Consider the following 22,374-nt stretch of genomic DNA (forward strand, 5'->3'; position numbering starts at 1 on the left):
GGTTGTGGGTTTGAGGCCCGCCCACCCAGGGACCAGAACAACATGTCCTGTTCCAGCTTCTGTTCCCCCTCCCAGCTGTGCCACATCTCCCACACAGAGGGGAAGAAGCAGCCAGTTGTAGGCAGGAGATGGGGCCAAAGGGGGCAGCACACCAAGCCCCCAGCATGGGGAAGAGGGAACATGTAGCACATCTGGCCTGGTGGGGAGAGAGTAGGGAGGCTCTGGCCCAGAAGGGCAGCAGAAGACACTGGAGGAGGGGATGGATTGCACCCTCAGCAAGTTCGCAGATGACCCTAAGCTAGGGGGAGAGGTAGATACACTGGAGGGCAGGGAAAGGGTCCAGAGTGACTTGGACAGATAAGAGGATTGGGCCAAAAGAAATCTGATGAGATTCAACAAGGGCAAGTGCAGAGTCCTGCCCTTGGGACGGAAGAATCCCAAGCATTGGTACAGGCTGGGGACTGACTGGCTAAGCAGCAATTTGGCAGAAAAGGACCTGGGGATTACAGTGGATGAGAAGTTGGATAAGTCAACAGGGCGGCCTTGTAGCCAAGAAGGCTAATGGCGTATTAGGAGGAGCATTGCCAACAGATCCAGAGAAGTGATTATTCCCCTTTATTTGGCTCTAGTGTATTGCTTCCAGTTCTGAACCCTCCTTCCCCCCCACTACAAAAAGGATGTGGACACATTGGAGAGGGCCCAGAGGGGGGTGACCAAAATGATGAGGGGGCTGGAGCGCATGACCTAGGAGGAGAGGCTGAGGGATTTGGGTCTGTTTAGTCTGCAGAAGAGAAGAGTGAGGGGGGATTTGAGAGCCGCCTTCAATTCCCTGAAGGGAGGTTCCAGAGAGGATGGAGAGAGGCTGTTCTCAGTGGTGATGGATGAAAGAACAAGGAGCAATGGTCTCAAGTTGCAGCGGGGGAGGTCTAGGTTGGATATTAGGAAAAACTATTTCCCTAGGCAGGTGGGAAGCACTGGGCTGGGTTCCCTGGAGAGGGGGTGGAATCTCCATCCCTAGAGATTTTTTAAGTCTCAGCTTGACAAAGCCCTGGCTGGGTTGATTGAGTTGGGATTGGTCCTGCCTTGGGCAGGGGGCTGGACTCGACTCCTGAGGTCTCTTCCAGCTGTAGGATTCTAGGAGACTTGTGGAGGGCATGAAGGGGCAGGAGCCCCGTGTGTGGGCAGTGCGCTCGGCAGGCGAATGCTCTGAAAGGAGCGACACGCTAGTTGCTACACTGTTCCCTGCGTCCCCGTGCCCAGTTCCAGCCAGTGCCTGCTGAGGGTCCGTGCGGGTGGTGTCACCGAGCTGCCTGGCGCAGCCTGCGGTACTGCTTTTCAGCCCACACCAGCCTGGTGACGCGGATGTCCCCCCGCCGCCGGATGGCCTGGTCCCAGCAGTACTCCGGAGACAAGATCTTGGCTGGCTTGTGCTGCCAGAAGTACTTATTGAGGTGGCTCTCCTCCTGCCAGCGGGCCTCCACGCCCTGCCTCTTGTCCTGCAGAACTGCCTGGAAGCAGCTTTCCGTCAGGTTCTTCACCCGGGGGCACAGCCCCCCAAACACGGCCGCGTGGTAGTAGAAGTCCCCCTCGCCGGGGCCGAGGAAGGCGGCCGATCGGGGGTTCCGGTCGTAGGGGACGTAGGAGCGGGTCCACCGGTAGAAATAGGAATGGAGCAGAGCGACAGACTCTGCCAGCGCTTCCGGCCCGAAGGCACCAATGAAGAACTGGTCGACGTCCATGCAGAAGACATATTGGACCTCCCTGCAGATGGCGGTGTCCAGGGCCTGGCTGAGCCAGTGCATCCTCATCATGGAGATGTCCTGCCAGCGCTTCTGGTTCTCCACCATCCGGGTCTGCAGCTGCCGCCCCGGGGCCAGGCCGAGCCGGGGCACTGCCCCTGGCCTGTCTGTGAAGACGTAGTAGATCACCCGCCAGCCCACCATGAAGTGCTCCTCGGCGGTCTCCAGAAACTGCTCCAGGTATTTCTCCAGGTACCTGCACAAAAGGTGGCAGCAGCTTAGGGGGACTGCCCAGGGAAGAAGGATGGTTCTGGGGCTCAGGAATGGGAAAGGAGTCGGGTCCCCTGGGTTCCTGCCTGGCTCTGCCAGATTCGTTGTGGGCTCCCAGGAAATCCCATCCCTTCTCTGGCCTCACTTGGTGCCCTTGGGCTGCAGGGCGGATCTGTATCTTGGGAGGGGCAAGGGTGGGTCATTATTAAGCCTCAGTGGCTCTTGGAGAGGGGGAGAGCCACGCCCTGGGAGAGAGGCTTCTAATCAGCATAGGCCCAGGTGAGCTCTTCACATCACTGGTGCCTGTTTAGTGCCCTGTGATGGGGCCTTGACTCAGCAGGCCTCTGCTCCAAGCCAGTTCTGCCTTGCCCACCAGTGGCACCAGGCCTGGCCACTATTCCGGGGCACAAGTATGTGTGCATAAACGGGGAGGGGCTTGTGCAAGATTTCCTCCTCCTTGCTTGTGACCAGGAGCAGCGACCAGGGAGTTTTGAGAGGGAGTTTTAGAGGGCTCTAGTTTCTTCTGACCTTCTTTAAACAGCACTTTTATAATCATCTATTTTCCAGACATTTAATAAGAAGCCCAGTTTATAATTAAACGTATTCATAAGAAAAATGGAGACAGAAGCCCAGCAGCAGAGTGGGGGCTGTTCTGTTTATTGCGTCGAGTGTCACATGTATGATTACCTGCCCTGTGGGCGTGTGGCGTGTGTGTGCACCCGTTGCAAGGAGCTCCTGACCCTGAGAGACCGAGTTCGGGCTTTGGAGGCCAGGGTGGCTGAACTGGAGACACTAAGGGAGGCAGAGAGCTATGTTGATGAGACTTTCCGGGACACTGTAGTACTGTCCCACCTCCAGTCTGAGAGCCCCAGTGCTCTTAACGAGGATGAAAGTCTCAAGGGAACAGAGCATTCAATGGGAGCAGAGGGAAACCATCCCGTAGTTGGGACCCTCCTCCCAGAGGATGTTGCGGTGTCCTCTCGCACTGAGGATACCTCTGAGGGGGAGGGAACGCCAGTTGTTAAGAAGAGGCAGGTGTTAGTAGTGGGTGATTTGATTAGAAACATAGATAGTTGGGTTTGTGATGACCGGGAGAACCGTATGGTCACTTGCCTGCCTGGTGCAAAGGTTGGGGATCTCTCGAGGCATCTAGATAGACTTATGTGTAGTGCTGGGGAGGAGCCAGTGGTCATGGTACATGTAGGTACCAATGATGTAGGGAAGGGTAGGAGAGATGTCCTGGAGGCCAAATTTAGACTGCTAGGAAAGAGACTGAAATCCAGGACCTCTATGGTGGCGTTCTCGGAAATGCTTTCAGTTCCACACACAGGGCCAGGTAGGCAGGCGGAGCTTCAGAGTCTCAATGCGTGGATGAGATGATGGTGTAAGGAAGAGGGGTTTAAGATTTCTTAGGAACTGATGACACTTTTGGGAGAGGGGGAGCCTATACAGGAAGGATGGGCTCCACCTAAACCAGGGTGGAACCAGACTGCTGGCACTAAACATTAAAAAGGCCGTAGAGCAGTTTTTAAACTAAGAGATGCGGGAAAGCCGATTGGTGCGGAGAAGCACATAAATCGGATGGAGACTTCTCTTAGAGGAGAATCCATTGATAGAGATTCTCTAAGCTGTAGTCAGAAAGAGAGGAGGGGAGAGGGCAAACCATGGGCCAGAGCAGACAAACAACCGCATATAAAGGAATCCAATGCATCAGGGAAGGGCAGACAAATAACCAGTGGCAAATTTTTAAAGTGCTTCTACACAAATGCTAGGAGTCTGACTAATAAGATGGGTGAACTGGAGTACCTCGTATTAAAGGAGGAGATTGACATAATAGGCATCACTGAAACCTGGTGGAATGAGGAAAATCTGTAGGAGACAATCATACCGGGCTATAAAATATATCGGAAGGATAGAGCAGGCCGTGTGGGTGGCGGAGTGGCACTGTATGTGAAAGATAATGTAGAATCAAATGAAATAAAAATATTAAATGAATCAACATGTTCAATAGAATCGCTATGGATAGTAATTCTATGCTCCAATAATAAGAAATTACCAGTAGGGTTATATTACCGACCACCTGACCAGGACAGCGATACTGACATTGAAATGCTGAGAGAGATTAGAGAGGCTACCAAAATAAAGAACTCTGTAATAACGGGGGATTTTAATTATCCCCATATTGACTGGATACATGTCACCTCAGGAAGAGAAGCAGAGAGAAAATTTCTCAATGGCTTAAATGACTGCTTCTTGGAGCAGCTGGTACAGGAACCCACAAGGGGAGAAGCAATTCTCGATTTAGTCCTGAGTGGAGTGCAGGATCAGGTCCAGGGGATAACCATTACAGGACCACTTGGGAATAGTGACCATAATATAATAACATTTAACGTTCCAGTGGTTGGAAGAACACTTAAGCAGTCCAGCACTCAAAAAGGGGAATTACACAAAAATGAGGATAGTTAAACAGGAATTAAAAGGCACAGTGACTAGAGCCAAATCCCTGCAAGCTGCATGGAAACTTTTTTAAGACACCATAATAGAGGCCCAACTTAACTGTATACCCCAAATTAAAAAACATAGCAAGAGACCTAAAAAAGAATCACCGTGGCTTAACCACCAAGTAAAAAAAGCAGTGAGGGACAAAAAGGCATCTTTCAAGAAGTAGAAGTCCAATCCTAGTGAGATAAAGAGAAAGGAACATAAACACTGTCAAATCAAGTGTACAAATGTAATAAGAAGAGCAAAAAAAAGATTTTGAGGAACAGCTAGCCAAAAACTCAAAAAGAAATAGCGAAATGTTTTTAAAGTACATTAGAAGCAGGAAGCTTGCTAAAAAACCTGTGGGTCCCCTAGATGATCGAGATACAAAAGGAGCAATCAAGGACGATAAAGCCATTGCAGAGAAACTAAATGATTTCTTTGCTTCAGTCTTCACGCTGAGGATGTTAGGGAGATTCCCAAATCTGCACCATCCTTTGTGGATAATGAACCTGAGGAGCTGTCCTGGATTGAAGTGTCATTAGAGGAGTTTTTGGAACAAAAAGAAAAACGTAATGTTAACAAATCACCAGGACCAGATGGCATTCATCCAAGGGTTCTAAAAGAACTCAAATGGGCTATTATCTGTGGTTTGTAACCTATCCTTTAAATCGGCTTCCGTACCTAATGACTGGAAGATAGCTAACGTGACACGAATATTTTAAAAGGGCTCTAGAGGCGATCCCGGTAAGTCTAACTTCAGTACCAGGCAAATTAGTCAAAACAATAGTAAAGAATAAAATTGTCACACACGTAGAAGAACATAATTTGTTGGACAAAAGTCAACATGGTTTCTGTAAAGGGAAATCATGCCTTACTAATCTATTAGAGTTCTTTGAAGGGGTTAACAAACATGCAGACAAGGGGGATCCAGTAGATATAGTATACTTAGATTTCCAGAAAGCCTTTGATAAGGTCCCTCACCAAAGGCTCTTGTGTAAATTACATTGTCATGGGATAAGAGGGAAGGTCCTTTCATGGATTGAGAACTGGTTAAAAAACAGGAAACAAAATGTAGGAATAAATGGTAAATTTTCAGAATGGAGAAGGGTAACTAGTGGTGTCCCCCAAGGGTTAGTCCTGGGACCAGTCCTGTTCAACTTATTCATAAATGATCTGGAAAAAGAGGTAAGCAGCGAGGTGGTAACGTTTGCGGATGATACTAAACTGTTTAAGATAGTCAAGACAGAAGCAGACTGTGAAGAACTTCAGAAAGATCTCACCAAACTGAGTGATTGGGCAACAAAATGACAAATGAAATTTAATGTGGATAAGTGTAAAGTAATTCACGTTGGAAAAAATAACCCCAACTATATGTACGGTATGATGGGGGCTAATTAGGCTACGACAAATCAGGAAAGAGATCTTGGAGTTATCGTGGATAGTTCTCTGAAAACTTCCACACAGAGTGCAGCGGCGGTCAAAAAGGCAAATAGGATGTTAGGAATTATTAAGAAAGGGATGGCAAATAAGACACAGAATAACTTACTGCCCCTGTATAAAACTATGGTACGCCCACATCTTGAATACTGTTTACAGATGTGGTCTCCTCACCTCAAAAAAGATATTTTGGCCTTAGAAAGGGTTCAGAAAAGGGCAACTAAAATGATTAGGGGTTTGGAACAGGTCCCATATGAAAAGAGGTTAAAACGACTGAGGCTTTTCAGTTTAGAAAAGAGGAGACTAAGGAGGGATATGATAGAGGTCTATAAAATCATGAGTGGTGTGGAGAGGGTGAATAAAGAAAAGTTATTTATTAGTTCCCATAATAGAAGAACTAGAGGACACCAAATGAAGTTAATGGGTAGCAGGTTTAAAAGTAATAAAAGAAAGTTCTTCTTCACACAGCATGTAGTCAACCTGTGGAACTCCTTGCCAGAGGAGGCTGTGAAGGGTAGGACTATAACAGAGTTTAAAGAGAAGCTAGATAATTTCATGGAGGTTAGGTCCATAAAAGGTTATTAGCCAGGGGATAGAAATGGTGTCCCTGGCCTCTGTTTGTCAGAGGCTGGAGAAGGATGGCAGGAGACAAATCGCTTGATCATTGTCTTCGGTCCACCCCCTCTGGGGCACCTGGGGTACGTCTAAACTACATGCCTCCGTCGACGGAGGCATGTAGATTAGCCAGATCGGCAGAGGGAAATGAAGCCGCGATTAAAATAATCGCGGCTTCATTTAAATTTAAATGGCTGCCCCGCTCTGCCGATCAGCTGTTTGTCGGCAGATCGGGACAGTCTGGACGCGACGCGCCGACAAAGAAGCCTTTCTTGATCGGCACAGGTAAACCTGGTTTCACGAGGCATACCTGTGCCGATCAAGAAAGGCTTCTTTGTCGGCGCGTCGCGTCCAGACTGCCCCGATCTGCCGACAAACAGCTGATCGGCAGAGCAGGGCAGCCATTTAAATTTAAATGAAGCCGCGATTATTTTAATCGCGGCTTCATTTCCCTCTGCCGATCTGGCTAATCTACATGCCTCCGTCGACGGAGGCATGTAGTTTAGACACACCCCTGGTGCTGGCCGCTGTCAGCAGACAGGCTACTGGGCTAGATGGACCTTTGGTCTGACCCAGTACGGCCGTTCTTATGTTCTTATGTTCTCACCTGCCCTCCCAGGGCTGGGGGCCCGCACCTAATGCCAAGATGGGGCTCCCTCCCCCGGGTCCTCTGGGAACTGAACCGAGTCCCACCACCCCCCAGCAGCCCTGGCTCAGCTCCCAGTGACGGGTTCACTGCTGGTCACAGCTGGGGTGGGAGGGTCTACAGCTGGGAACCCCGGCCAACAGGCCCTCACCTGCCCACAGCAAACACCGTCAGGCCAATCGTGAGGTTCCGGCGCCCGTACTCCTGCTGCAAGATCTCAGGATCAAACGTCCCCTCCCAGACAATGGGGCTCCCCCAGGGGGTGCAGGTGAGCACGTCCTGCCTCGACCTGCAGCAGAGAAGAAAGCCGGTGAGACAGCTCTGCGGAGAGCCGGCTTGCTGAAAAGCAGTGGGAATCTCCAAGCCGGGCCCACGAGGCTCTTGGGACAAGGCCTGGTTCTCCTGGGTCACGCAGTGGGCTGAGCAATGGATGTCTTGGGTTATGGGTCAGGCTCAAAAGCCAGGAGAGAATTTTGTTTTGGGTTGAAGTTAACATGAATTTTTGGGGACTCCAGAAGTAAAAAATGATTTGGGTTCAAATGGAGCCATCTGGCTTGGACTTAGGCCCCCGCTCCATGGCTTGGCGAGCTTTGTAAACGAAATCAAAGGATGTTTTCTAAAGAAGAGGAATTTTGAATGGAAAAATCAAAACGCTGATCTTTTCATGGCGTTAGCGCTATGCTGCCTTTTTTTTTTTTTTTTTTTTTTTTTTTTTTTTTTAACTGGAGCAAGTTGGGGAAACTGACATGAGTTTGGGTAACTTTGGGAGGTTGCCAAATCTGGATTTTTTTGCTGAAAACAGTTTGCATTAAAAATTTGACCCAGATCCACTGAAGTGGACTTTGAAATCACACTTCTTCCCCCGCCCAGGGCCTCAGTGGTGGGCAGGGGACAGCGAGTTATTTAATCCTTTGCGTTCTCGCAGAGCCAGAGGAGGGGCAAAGAAAGACCTTTTATTTAAAACAAACAAAAGGAAGTTCTTCTTCACACAGCATGTAGTCAACCTGTGGAACTCCTTGCCTGAGGAGGCTGTGAAGGCTAGGACTATAACAGGGTTTAAAAGAGAACTAGATAAATTCATGGAGGTTAGGTCCATCAATGGCTATTAGCCAATATGGGTAAGGAATGGGGTCCCCAGCCTCTGTTTGTCAGAGGGTGGAGATGGATGGCAGGAGAGAGATCGCTTGATCATTGCCCGTTCGGTTCCCTCCCTCTGGAGCACCTGGCACTGGCCACTGTCGGCAGACAGGATACTGGGCTGGATGGACCAGTGTGGCCGTTCTTATGTTCAGGGCACAGAAATGCCAGCATGGCAGACAAGAGAAGTGAACCCAACTACAGGCTGCCCCCAACTTGCAACGTGGTCGGTTCCGGAGATTGCATCGCAAGTTAGAGGTGTCGTAACTCAAGTCGCCATCATAAATGCAGGGCCAAGGACGTAAGTCGGGGGATTTTGGCCCCTTCCACACGTACAGAAAAGGTTGTAAGTGTGGGGGGTCATAAATCAGGCCATCACAAAGCGGGGGGCTCCTGTGTATATACAGCCAGCTTCTCAGCAAGGCTGCAGCGGCTCGGTTCCACTGAGGATTTTGCCCAAGACAGAAGCTGAAGTAAAGAAAGGCAGGGAGGGAACGCTAAGCCAGTGGTCTACAGGGCTAAACCCTCCGACAGGTGCATTATGGGGCATGACAAGCTGTACCTCAAACCAGCACCCTGGAAAGCCAGCTCCCCCCACCCCCACCTCCTTCATTCACTTCTGTGACATGCTTAGGGTCGGTGTGGTACAAAGTACTCTGTGTGATGCACCACTGGAAAAGTCTCGATAGCTGGAACATTGCTACCTTCTCGCTCTCCTTGTCTGTGAGGGTAGGAAGTATTGTCTGTCTGTCTGTTACTGCACCAGGGGGCCAGTGGGAAAGGCCCCCGGCCTGCCTTTCTGTGGCAACAGAGGCATGACTGCCCTGCCAGGCAGCGTCACGTGGCCCTCCCAGACTCCTCAGAGCAGGTGCAGGATGGAGGCAGCCACAGATGTTCCTCCCCCACCCACTCGGAAGGCAACAAGATGGTTTGAAAGAAAAAACTTTAGCCTGGGGAGATTGGTCCCAGGCTGAACAAGTAATTCCGCCCGTGTTAAGAGCTGGGACCCAGCTCCAGCATCCCGGGGGGTGAGTTCAGCGGTTTGATTCCAATCTTGCTTGTTCTGCTGTTTGGAATTTAAACTGCGACTGTCTGGCTGCGTCTAGACTGGTGAGTTGTTCCTCAAAATCATTTGCTTTTGCGGAAAAACTTGCCAGCTGTCTACACTGGCCGCTTGAATTTCTGCAAGAACACCGACGATCTCATGTAACACGGCTACATTTCTATCACTATGTAAGAAATCAGTGCTTCTTGCGGAAATACTATGCTGCTCGGCTACGTCTAGACTGGCATGATTTTCCACAAATGCTTTTAATGGAAAAGTTTTCCTTTAAAAGCATTTGCAGAAAAGCGTCCATGCCAATCTAGACGCGGTTTTGCGCAAGAAAGCCCCGATCGTCATTTTCATGATCGGGGCTTTTTTGTGCAAAACAATACCGCGTTGTCTACACTGGCCCTGTTGCGCAAAAGCATTTGCACAAGAGGGCTTTTGCCCAAACGGGAGCAGCATAGCATTTCCGCAAGAAGCACTAATTTCAGACAGTAGGAAGTCAGTGCTCTTGCAGAAATTCAAGCGGCCAGTGTAGACAGCTGGCAAGTTTTTCTGCAAAAGCAGCTGCTTTTGCAGAAAAACTTGCCAGTCTAGATGCAGCCCTCCCGTTCGGGCAAAAGTCCTTTCGTGCAAAAGGGCCAGTGTAGACAGCTCAGATTTGTTTTGCGCAAAAAAGCCCCGATGGTTAAAATGGTGATCGGGGCTTTTTTGCGCAAAACCATGTCTAGATTGGCACGGACGCTTTTCTGCAAAAAGTGCTTTTGTGGAAAAGCGTCTGTGCCAATCTAGACGCTCTTTTCTGCAAATGCTTTTAATGGAAAACTTTTCCGTTAAAAGCATTTGCGGAAAATCATGCCAGTCTAGACGTAGCCTATGTGTATTTCTTAAGCAGCCAGCTCTGAGTGCTGTACCTAGCACCTTCCCTCGCTCCAAAGCCACCGTCCTGCAGCTAATACACTCACGTGTCCTCGCCAGTGAGGCTGCTTGGGGCCTCTGCTCAGCGTACCCAGCTGGTGCATGCTCACCACCCATTGACAAAGTGGTGCACTAATTCGTGAGCAGCCATTGTGCAAGAGAACGTTTGGAGCAGTGCGAGGCAGCACTTCCTGGGGTGCCAGGCGGGGGGTGGGGGGAGGGGGCTGCTGGTGTCTATCTCTGTATAATTCATGGGTGGCTTAGAAGCACTCAAGCAACTTAGCTGGGCGGGTCTGTGCAAGCCGCTGGCTGAGTGATCGGAGTACCCAGAGGAGGTTGCTGCCTGCTCCTAGCCTGGCATTGTGAGACAGCCGAGGGAGGAGCGTTAAGGGGGCCCAGCCACCCTGCCATTCCAGGTTGTACTCCCATGTATGTCACAGGGGGGGTTCTCTCACTCTGCCACATCAGGCTGAGGCAGGGTATCGGCAGGTTGCACCAAGCCCAGAGCCTCGGAGGGAATCCAGTGGAAAACAGGAGCCAAAAGAACCTCGAGTCCCTGGGCCTAATGATTTGGCCTGACTCCTCTGGCGAGTGGCCCTGGGAGAGCCAGGCTCGGAGGACACGGGTTTGAGCTGGGAGGGCAGAAGGTGGCGGCAGCCGAGACGGTCCAGTGGCCTGACCCGGGCTGGGGAGCCCCGTGTTCCGGTGTAGATGGGGGGGCAGAGGGGAAGCGAGAGCGGTTCCCTACCAGACATTGAGGGGGCTGTGAGAGTCCATGCCAGGGTGACGGAAGCGAGCATCCCGCGGCCACGGACAGACTCCCATGGGGATGAAACCTTCCACGAACCTGCAAAGACACGGGACGTGCCGCTGAGGCGTATCCAGAGAGCGTCCTCTGCTCCCAGGGCACCGCTAGCAGAGGGAATTTAGTGAACAGAGGGGCCAGTCACTTTACAGTCCTCTGGCATTATGCCCAATCCCCCTCCCTCTCACGGCCACGAGAGCTGGGGGAATTCTGCAAACGCTGCACTTACGAGCGTTTCTTCCTGCACCACAGAGCCCTGGCCCTGCCCCACACCAGCCACGCTCTGTGCCTGGGGCATTGGGCAATGGCTGCTCCTCCTATACGTACCCCCCCCCCCTCGGGGAGAGGATGAGGTTCATACAGGGACAAGACTGCTCACTTTTCCTTACACTCTGATTCCCACCACCATTTTATTATTACAACCAACAGACTTGCCCGGTGTTACTCAGGGCCTTCAGGGGAGGGGGCTGGTGGTGTGTGTGGGGGGGGGGGAGGGTGCAGGAGTCAAGGCTGGGGTTGAGGAGGGGTTCAGGGCAAGGATGGGGATGCAGGAGTCAGGCAGGAGGTTGAGAGTAGAAGGGGCCGTTTCTCTCTAGGGTCAGCTCGGGGTGATGGGCACCCTGCCCACCAGCTTATCCCCAGGCTGGTCCATGGTGTGTGGGGGACCCACAGTGGGCAGCCCTGGCAGTGGTGAGGGGGTGGGCTGTGGCTCCTCTGCGGGGGAGGGGCTGCGCTGCACTGCCCGGAAGGCTTTCCCCTCTCCCGGTCCAGCAGATTTGGGAGAGGGGGGCCACTTAGCTGGGCCCATAGCCGGCAATATGGCAAACCCTGGCCCCAGCTGGCCACTCTCTTCCTGGTGTGGTCACTGCAGTATTCCTGTCTCTCCTACCAGCCCCCTCCCTGTCAGTGTTATGGGAAACAATCCCCTTCCAGGCACAGCCCATTTTCTGGGCACAGCCAAACCCTGCCCTTGCTTTCAGTTAGGGTAAGAGGAAGCTGCATATCAAATGTGGGGGGCCTAGCTCTTACCAGTTAGGAGGGGGTCTTGAACAAACGGACTCATGGATGGACTTACAGACAGACAGGAACATGTGCAAACTCTCAGGTGACAGATAGGTACATTAGATAGAGGGGGTGTGTGGGGATAGACAGATTAAATAGATGGATGGGGTGTGTGGAGTTAGGTAGATAGATGGGGGTGGGGATGGATAGATAGACAGACAGACAGATGGGGTGTGTGTGGTGATAGATAGATAAATAGACAGACAGACAGACAGGGTGTGTGTGGTGATAGATAGATTAAATGGATGGGGTGGGGACAGATAGACAAACAGAGGGGGTGTGTGGGGATAGATAGATATATAGATGGATGGGGTGTGTGGGGTTAGGTAGAGGGGGGTGGGGACAGATAGACAGACAGAGGGGGTGTGTGGGGATAGATAGATATATAGATGGATGGGGTGTGTGGGGTTAGGTAGATAGAGAGGGGTGGGGATGGATAGATAGACAGACAGACAGAGGGGGTGTGTGGGGATAGATAGATATATAGATGGATGGGGTGTGTGGGGTTAGGTAGAGGGGGGTGGGGACAGATAGACAGACAGAGGGGGTGTGTGGGGATAGATAGATATATAGATGGATGGGGTGTGTGGGGTTAGGTAGATAGAGGGGGGTGGGGATGGATAGACAGACAGACAGAGGGGGTGTGTGGGGTTAGGTAGATAGAGGGGAGTGGGGACAGAGACAGACAGACAGACAGAGGGGGTGTGTGGGGATAGATAGAAATATAGATGGATGGGGTGTGTGGGGTTAGGTAGATAGAGGGGGATGGGGACAGATAGACAGACAGACAGAGGGGGTGTGTGGGGATAGATAGATATATAGATGGATGGGGTGTGTGGGGTTAGGTAGATAGAGGGGGGTGGGGATGGACAGACAGACAGACAGAGGGGGGGGGTGTGGGGATAGATAGATATATAGATGGATGGGGTGTGTGGGGTTAGGTAGATAGAGGGGGGTGGGGATGGACAGACAGACAGACAGAGGGTGTGTGTGTCAGGAGAGAGAGATTAGATTAGATCAGATGATGAAGAGGACCTATCCAACGGCCACTAACTGGCCCCGTGTGCAGAAACCTGAGCCTGCAGAGAAGGGTTGAGGACGGGTTGTGGGTGTTGGCAGCCCAGACTTCACTGCGGATCTTACCTGAGGGCGTCGAAACCGTACTGGTAAACCAGCAGGGTCACACAGACACAGAGCAACACCTTCCACTTCGTGTTCATGAGGGACCTGGGAGAGGGGGGAGCAGTCAGATGCAGGATGCCCAAGCTGCCCTGGTGCTAAGCATGTGCGGTGTCTCCATATCCAGGACTACACACGACACAATGAAGCACCCGACCTGCAGGAGAGAGCCTGGCCTGTGCCGCTCCTTGGGAACGGACGGACGCCAGGAGGCCTGCGATCGCTGCCCAGGCACGGACAGGCTCAGCATACACAGGGCACAGGCATCTCTCTGGCCACTGGAGGCGTCTCTCCACTTCTACGTCCACCCAGGACTCGCTATGGACCACGAGGAGGTGGAGAGCTCGTTAGCCAAAGGGCTTTGCGCTGCGTTTTGTATTTCTTAGTGCACCTCGCTAGCTGGCCAGCAGCAGGCGGGGGCCCTGCACCTCCGATTTCAAATCACTCGATTCCAATATACCAGGGTAAGTCAAAAAGTATCCGCAAAGTGTTCATATCTTTTTTTTGTTTTTGTGATTGGCCAGGAGGCATCCGCTCTGCACACCTTGAACCTTGACTCAAACAGCCACAGGCAGTTTCTTTGCTCATAGGCCTAGGCCCTCTTCCCTCTGCCCAGAAGCTCTCTCTTGGCTTCTCTTGGGTTCACGCTGCTCTGGCTCGGTCCTTGACTTTTTCTGTCCCTAGCTTTTCTTCTGGGTCTTTCTCACAACCCCTCACAAAACAAAAGCCAGTGGAATCCCTCTGCTCACAAGCGTCTGGCTTTTGCTTTTGGGAGGAGGGGTCATGACACGAACCTGTGCTTGGGGAGAAGGGGGGGCTACTCCCCGTTCAGCTATCTGCTTCCATGAAGTAGCTTAGCTGTTTCTCACAGCCAGGCCCAGCCCACAGCATTTTGGCACCTGAGGCGGGGAGCTCAAATGATGCCCCCGTGTTCCCTCACGTGGGCCAAAACTTTGAAAGGTCTCAGTTCTGCCTCCTTCCCGTTCTCCTCTAATAGCGCTGCTCTGCTACCTACCTGTGCACCAGCCGCTGACACAATTTTCTACACTCTGGGATCTAGGGGCGCCACCCCACAGTCTGGCACCTGAGGCGGTCGCCTCACTTCGCCTCATGGTAGGACCCGCCTTGCTCACGGCTATTTGAAACTAGCCAATTAGCTCGTCATAAAACGGGATTTTCAGGTCTCTCCTCCATGTTCTATTCGTTTTCTATCTTGGTCTTCTCTCCTGAGCCTCTGGTCTCTCGCTCCATCTCTCTCTCTCTCTCTCTCTCCCCTCCTCCTACTGACTCCCCGCCCAGCTCTCCTCCATCTTCTGCCTCTCTCTCTGTCTCTCTTTCTCTTCTCCCCCTCTTGCCTCTCACTCTCTTTCTCTTCTCCTCCCCCTCCTGCCTCTCATTCTCTCTTCTCCTCCTCCTCCTGCCTCTCACTCTCTGTTTCTCTTCTTCTCCTCCTCCATGGGGAGCACGGAGCCCAAACGGCTGTTTGCGCCTTTTTCTCCCACGTGGCAGCCCGGCTGAGCAGTGGCCTATGAGCTCCAGCTACCCCCCTGCACCGTTTCCCTTCACCCCAGCACTGATCCTGCAGCCTCCCAGTTGTCCTCCACCTCCTGTTCCCCTGCCTTCCCCCCGGCCAGGGTCTGTTCACAGCCAGGGGCAGGGCCTGGAGCTGCTGTCACACCGCATGTCACTGCCCTGCCCCCCTTCGCCTCCCACCGTGGTACTCGGCTGAGTTCTGCGCTGCTCAGTCGGGCCGTCATGGGGAAGCAAGCGGAGCAAGTGGCCGTTTGGGCTCTCCCACGGTGGCCCGGATGAGTGGCGCAGAAGTGAGCCAAGCACCATGGCGGGAGGTGAAGGGGGGCGAGGCGGTGACGTTCATGGCCAGGAGGCGGGGCCTGAAGTCGCTGTCACGCTGCACATCACCGCCCCGCCCCCCCTTTGCCTCGCGCCATGGCGCCTGGCTGACTTCTGTGCCGCTCAGCTGAGCCACCATGCAGGAGCAAGTGGCGTAAGCGGCCATTTGGGCCTCACACTCCCCATGCAGCACGGAGAGCGCAGGCCCCAAATAGCCCCTTGCGCCGCGTGCTCCCACATGGCGGCCCGGAGGAGCGGCGCAGAAGTCAGCCCCAACCCCCAAAACTGTCTTTGGAGATTGATCAAAATGTTTTGTTGCAATAAAATCAGAACATTTCATTCCAGTTGTGATCATTTCAAACACAGCCTCTGCGAGAGGACACGATGGATAGTGAGCACCTAAAGGCCCAAGGATCTACGCCACATTGCATCAGAGAAAATGAAGCTAGAAGACAGTGTTTGGTGCTGCAGGCCCAGCAGGCTGAAGAATCAGCGAGGACAGTGCAGAGCGGGGGCAGAAAGAGGAGATCTCATGTCCCCCCAGTGCAGATCGAGGCAAGAAACCGTTTTCAGTCTCTGCACTGGTACAACGGAAGAGAAGGCTTTGGAGGAGTTATCTGAGCGACGGGATCAGGAGGAGACCCAATTGAATGGAAGCCTGGAATGCATTGTCCTAAGGGTGGGGGTTCCACCACCTCCACTCCAAGAGGAGGAGATGGGGGGTGGTCGGGGACAGTCCCCCAGCAGACCAGGCAACTCGAGAAGTGGGCTGCTTGCCTGGAGCTCGAATTCAGGATGTGACAGGGCGTCTGCCGAGGCTGGTCGAGCCCTCGGGCCGCTCCCCCTTCCTGCCTCTCCACGTGGGCCCCAGTGACGCTGCCACCAACGACCTTGTGCGGGTCACTGCAGGCGACGTGGCACCAGAAGGAGGAGTTTGAGGTGCGAGTCGTGTTCTCGTCCAGCCTCCCTGGTGAAGGAAAAGGCCCAGGGAGGGGCAGTTGGATTGTGGAGGCAAATGTGCGGCTGCCCAGGTGGTGTCGGGGCGAGGGCTTTGGACCCTCCGGCCATGGGACGCTGTCTGAGGCACGAGGGTTGCCAGGCAGAGACGGGAACGACGAGAGGGAAGAGCATCTCTGGGCCAGGCCGGCTCCCCTAGTGAGGGCTTTGAACCAGGTTCTCTGCGGGACGGTGACCTAACCCTGAGCCCCTGAGCTGAGTGGGGATGTGGGATGTGGGGAGGAAACACAAGGAGATGCTACAGGGGAGGCCTCCGGAGTCACATTGCAGCCCCAGACTGCTTGAAATTGTGGGCTGTTCCCTCCACGTGGCTCTCGGCTCCGGGAGGAGGAAGGGTCTCTCAGCTCCTATTGGCTGGTTGTTTCCAGCCAATGGGAGCTGCGGATTGGGCTGGGGCGATCACACAAGGCCTCCCCCTGCCTGCAGAGCGGAGAGCCGCATGGACTGAGCTTTGAACCACGGCAGCTGTGTGCCCGAGGGTCCCCGCAGGGTGGCCTGCGGGCCGGATCCGGTGGTTTGGAGGGCTGGATCCAGCCCCAGGTCGTATTTTGCCTGCCCTGATCTAGACAGTACTGGGTTCTGCCGAGAGGGCAGGGGACTGGACTTGGTGACTTTCAAGGTCCCTTCTAGCTCTAGTGATCTATGAGTCTACGGTTGATGCCAGCTCAGCCCCAAATCGGTGGAAATTCAGCTTGTTCTTCAGCCAGTTTTTCTTTGGAGTTCAGGACTTTTACAGTGGTTTTTAGCCTCCTGGTTTTGATTGGCTCCTGAAGCCCATCCATCCCTGGTTTCAGCCAATCCAGCTAGCCCAGATGAGTGCAAAATATGGCCCGTAGGCCGGTCTGGCCTGTCACAATACTCTGGGGGTATGTCTACACTACCCCGCTAGTTCGAACTAGCGGGGTAATGTATGCATACCGCACTTGCTAATGAAGCCCGGGATTTGAATTTCCCGGGCTTCATTAGCATAAGCGGGGAGCCGCCATTTTTAAATCCCCGCTGCTTCGAACCCCGTGCAGCGCGGCTACACGGGGCTCGAACTAGGTAGTTCGGACTAGGGTGCCTATTCCGAACTACCGGTACACCTCATTTCACGAGGAGTAACGGTAGTTCGGAATAGGAACCTAGTCCGAACTACCTAGTTCGAGCCCCGTGTAGCCGCGCTGCACGGGGTTCGAACCAGCGGGGATTTAAAAATGGCGGCTCCCCGCTTATGCTAATGAAGCCCGGGAAATTCAAATCCCGGGCTTCATTAGCAAGTGCGGTATGCATACATTACCCTCCTAGTTCGAACTAGCGGGGTAGTGTAGACATACCCTGGGCTACTCCTACTCTCAGGCCACGCAAAGCAGCTGGCTGCTTGGGACCGTGTGTGTTTCTTCCACGCGCCCCATGAGGTGGGGAGAGGCTCCACGTGCTGCCTCCACCCCTGCACAATACTTGCACCTCCTCCTACACCTCTCCCACCGGTCAGAATCCTCTCCTGCACTCATCCCCCAATCCCCTGCCCCAGGTCACAACCTCCTCCTTCACCCAACCTCCCTCCCAGGCCCCATGCCCCTTCCTGCACCCCAATCTCCTGCCCCAGCTCCCTTCGGCTCCCAACCTCCCCCCCCAGACACCACACCCCTTCCTGCACCCCAATCTCCTGCCCCAGCTCCCTTCGGCACCCAACCTCCCCCCCAGACTCCACACCCCTTCCTGCACCCCAATCTCCTGCCCCAGCTCCCTTCTGCTCCCAACCTCCCCCCCAGACACCACACCCCTTCCTGCACCCCAATCTCCTGCCCCAGCTCCCTTCTGCACCCAACCTCCCCCCCAGACACCACACCCCTTCCTGCACCCCAATCTCCTGCCCCAGCTCCCTTCTGCATCCAACCTCCCCCCCAGACACCACACTCCTTCCTGCACCCCAATCTCCTGCCCCAGCTCCCTTCGGCACCCAACCTCCCCCCCAGGCCCCACACCCCTTCCTGCACCCCAATCTCCTGCCCCAACTCCCTTCGGCACCCAACCTCCCCCCCAGACTCCACACCCCTTCCTGCACCCCAATCTCCTGCCCCAGCTCCCTTCGGCACCCAACCTCCCCCCCAGACTCCACACCCCTTCCTGCACCCCAATCTCCTGCCCCAGCTCCCTTCTGCACCCAACCTCCCTCCCAGACCCCAGGCCCCTTCCTGCACCCCAATCTCCTGCCCCAGCTCCCTTCGGCACCCAACCTCCCCCCCAGACTCCACACCCCTTCCTGCACCCCAATCTCCTGCCCCAGCTCCCTTCTGCACCCAACCTCCCTCCCAGGCCCCACTCTCCTGCCCCAGCTCCCTTCTGCACCCAGCCTCCCCCCCAGACCCCAGGCCCCTTCCTGCACCCCAATCTCTTGCCCCAACTCCTTTCCATACCCAACCTCCCTCCCAGACCCCGCACCGACTCCATTAACATAGAAGAGAGTGGCCCTTGACCACTTACCAAATTCTTGGAGTGACTCCTCCATCAAAAATGATTGCCTCCCAAGCTAGCCTGTGATTGGCAGTGTGCATAAGGGGAAGGGCACGGGCTATGGACACCATGGGGGCAGGAGAGGGGAAGCCCCAGGTACGTGTCCCCTGCAGCAGCAGCAACATGTGCAACTGCACCCGTGGACTTTGCACTCCAAGGTTTCAATCCGCACAAGACCCTGGCTGCCTGCTGGAGCTGCACAGGGTGGTTCTGGGACATGAGCAGGCATCCAGCAGCAGAGGAGGCCTGGGGGGGGTATGAGGGGGCCAAGAGGAGGGACTGGGGGTCTGTGGCACATAGGGAGAAAGGGAGGAGGACAAGGGGAAGCCCAGGGGGAAAGTAGGGGGTGCAGTAGGCCCACAAAATGCCCCCCAGGGGATCCGGTCACAGACCTTAGGGGGTTTTCGGGGATTTGCTTGGTTTTGGGATTTGCCTCATTTCGAAAGGGATTCACTTGCATTTTGGAGCAGGGGGTAATCGGGGCTGCTTGTGTCCAGCACAAAAGTTGGCAGCTCTGCACAGTGGCCCCGGCTCCTGCTGCCCCCAAGGCCTCCCGGCCGCAAGGCGCTCCGCGTGGACAAGCAGGGCCGGGGTGGGCCGAGAAAGGAGGCCGATGGGCAGTTTTACTCCATGAGAAGAGCCCTGCTCCGCGCGGCCGGGACAGGGAAAGGCAGCTCAGGGTGTCCAAGCCGATCAAGGTGCAGCTTTGAAAGTCCTGAGTCTGCTCCCCTCCCCCAATCAATCAACTGGCTAAAGTCACAAGAGTCGTTGTAAACTCATCAGCTGCAGCTTTGGTCCAGACTCTCCCAGCCTCAGTGAGTCGGGGCTGGCACGCGGGCAGGGAGGGATGGAGAAGCCCAGGCCTCTCCTGGAAAGAGCTGCCGAAGCCAGGGCGCGGGGAGCCAGCTTGGCCAGGAGATGGCAGCTCCCAGGAGCCGAGCTCTGGGATGGAAGGTGGATCCCGTTTCCCCCACCCGCATCCCCCGGGGCCCTGCGCGCCCGTCTCTGTCAAGACAGTCAAACGGCTCCCTCCCCTCCTCCCCACAGCCACGCTGCCCCCGTGGGCAGGGGCTGGGCCGCCTGGCAGCTGCCCCTCTGGTGCCCGGCAGGGCGCAGTGCTGGACTCTGCTGGGGGCGCCGGGGCTGGGACAGGCGCCAGTGAAGCGCTGCTGCAGCGCGTCAGACCCTGAGGGCTGCCCGTCCCCCGCCCATGGGATCCTTTGCTGTGAATCAGGTGACTGTCGAGTGTTTGGGATCCCGTCCCGCTCCTGGCTGTGACTCACCTGAGTCTCCCCATAGCACTGGCATAAGGCACCGCTGCGATCCCCGGGCCACGCCTGCTGGTGTCGTGCAGCTGCCAAGGCCTAGTCCTGCAGCAAGGGATCCCAGCAAGGTACCTGAGCAGCCTGGGGCCGTGTCAGCTACCCGCAAACCCCGCCGGCCCCCAGCAGTCGGGCTGTCCCAGGACCTGACTCCACCACGCTGCAGCCTACGTCCAGCCCCTCGTCCTACCTGCACTCGCTGAGCGGGTGCAGCACCCTCCCCCCGCCGGCGCCGCACCAGGAAGGGTGTGTGGCTCTGTGTGATGGATCATGCCGGGGCCCCTCCCTTCAAATCACACCTGAGGACTGAGCGCAGAACAAGCACAGAGGCCTGGCAAGGCTCGCAGCGAGGCGAGATTAGTGCGGTTTGGGCAGGACATGATATACAGAAACACACTATCAGGTTTCTCCTGCTTAGCCTATCGCCTGATACAGTGGGCTGTGCCCACAACGCTCATGGTACCAGCGACGTTTCCTTAGTCTAGAACGTGCTGCCAGACCATTTGTTGTTTGGCTCCCCCCCGAAGCTACAGGAGCAAGGGACATTCCGGCACCAGGCACCGCAGCCACCTGAAAAGCGCTAACACGAACTATTCTTGCCACACAAAGGGCTGGAGCTGCCAGGAAGTCCCCTCCATGTTAAACAGGCCGGCAATGACCGTAGCTGTGTCTAGACTACACCTCTCTGTTGACAGTCTAAACACAGCCCGTGGTCCTCCGCGATGTTCTGCCGTCTCTGGCTCTTCCCCCTCCACAGGTTCAGACTGGGAGGGGTTGGCATGATTATGAGGGTTAGCCAGCAGCCTGGGGATTAAGGGGTTAACTACACCTAGCCAGGTGGCGTGACCAGTAGGAATGTAGGTGGGACTTTCAAACTGGGACAAAGGAATTTGGGTTTTTTCCTTTCCCCTTTTGCCTCTCTGGGGCTGTGTCTAGACTGGTCACTTTTTCCGGAAAAGCACTTGCTTTTCCGGAAAAAATTGCCAGCTGTCTACACTGGCCGCTTGAATTTCAGCAAAAGCACTGACGATCTCATGTAAGATTGTCAGTGCTTTTGCGGAAATACTATGCTGCTCCCGTTTGGGCAAAAGTCTTTTTCCGAAAAACTTTTGCGCAAGAGGGCCAGTGTAGACAGCTGAGATTTGTTTTCTGCAAAAAAGCCCCGATGGTGAAAATGGCGATCTGGGCTTTTTTGCGGAAAAGCGCGTCTAGATTGGCCACGGACGCTTTTCCGCAAAAGCACTGACAATCAGTGCTTTTCCGCAAAAAGTGCTTTTGCGGAAAAGCGTCCTGCCAATCTAGACGCGCTTTTCTGAAAATGGTTTTAACGGAAAACTTTTCGTTAAAAGCATTTCTGGAAAATCGTGCCAGTGTAGACATAGCCTGGGTGTGTTCTCTGCAGCTACAGAGAGGGACAAACGTCTCTCTCTCTCCAAGACACCATTCTTCATTTTCTGTAAGTAGGGTAAAGTTTAGGTAGTTTCATTAGGCTTTATTGTTTTAAGGGTTGGGTGTGGGATCTGAGATCTGGCGCTGCTTAAGAGATGTTTGCTCTTTCTTTTTAACTAAGTTCTAGCCCATGGTGTAATTCCTCCATGAGTATATTTTGTTACCTTTCCATCTGATCCTTATGCTTGCAACAGGAATATTGTTGTAATAATAAAAGTTTTCTCTTTTCTTTTTATTAACCTGGCATTGGTTACTTGTGTGTCCTGATTTTTATAATAGGGGTGAGATTTCCCAAATGATCTTTCCCCTAATCTCGTTATTAATATTTGGGTGGTGGCAGCGGAAGTTTTATTCCCAAAATCTAGGTTTTTAAGATTTTGGGGGAAGTTTTATACCAAAGCCTGGTAGATAAGGCTTTGGGGTACACTTGCTGGCCCCCACTTCTGCATTTATCACGCCAGAGTGGGGAAGGAGCCATGACATGGTGGCATAGCGGTGGGATTATTTTGAGAACCCAGGATTTTTTAAAGGACACAGGTTTTTCTTTGAGTGCAAGTTTTGCAGTTTTTTTTTTCTCTTGCTTTTTTCTTTTGTTTTCTGGGCTGCTTCAGAGGGGCAGACAGAAGGTTAAGCTCAAGCCAGACACAGACCATCCCAACCAGTTTGTTTTTTGATAGCTTTCATGACAACTGGATAGCTAGGCTAGAATAGGGCAGGGAAGGCGCCCAGTACATGCTCTTGTGATTGGGCAAGGTAACCCTAGAGAAACCAATCCTTCCTAAGCAACTCCCTGAAGCAGAAACAGCCTCAGAGCCAGGCCTGATGTTAAGTACCGGGAAAGATTCACCCCCCAGAGAGGGGAACCAAGAGCATACCTCTGTGAGCCCTGGGGGAAGTAA

At 53.9% G+C, this 22,374-nt stretch overlaps 1 protein-coding gene across 1 annotated transcript; it reads right to left on the bottom strand.

Annotated features, from left to right (window-relative positions):
* Positions 1–1,176: 1,176 nt before the first annotated feature.
* On the bottom strand, positions 1,177–20,281 carry A3GALT2 (alpha 1,3-galactosyltransferase 2). The gene is made up of 6 exons (XM_075906645.1): positions 20,217–20,281; positions 19,988–20,074; positions 13,305–13,388; positions 11,043–11,141; positions 7,343–7,480; positions 1,177–1,995 (listed from the first exon to the last, which is right to left on the bottom strand). Exons 2-6 carry the CDS (start codon positions 19,999–20,001, stop codon positions 1,299–1,301), a joined length of 1,032 nt encoding a protein of 343 aa, XP_075762760.1. The 5' UTR covers positions 20,002–20,074; positions 20,217–20,281; the 3' UTR covers positions 1,177–1,298.
* Between the last annotated feature and the right edge of the window lie 2,093 nt (positions 20,282–22,374).

The sequence above is a fragment of the Pelodiscus sinensis genome, chromosome 23, assembly GCF_049634645.1.
Source record: "Pelodiscus sinensis isolate JC-2024 chromosome 23, ASM4963464v1, whole genome shotgun sequence".
Lineage (NCBI taxonomy): Eukaryota > Metazoa > Chordata > Testudines > Trionychidae > Pelodiscus > Pelodiscus sinensis.

Bases quoted from the DNA above. Each gene is read 5' to 3' on its own strand.
- A3GALT2 (XM_075906645.1), bottom strand. The intron at 11,142-13,304 runs GTAAGATCCGCA...GTGTCTTTGCAG, and splicing joins TACGGTTTCGACGCCCTCAG to GTTCGTGGAAGGTTTCATCC. The intron at 1,996-7,342 runs GTGAGGGCCTGT...CCTTTTGTGCAG, and splicing joins ACGGTGTTTGCTGTGGGCAG to GTACCTGGAGAAATACCTGG.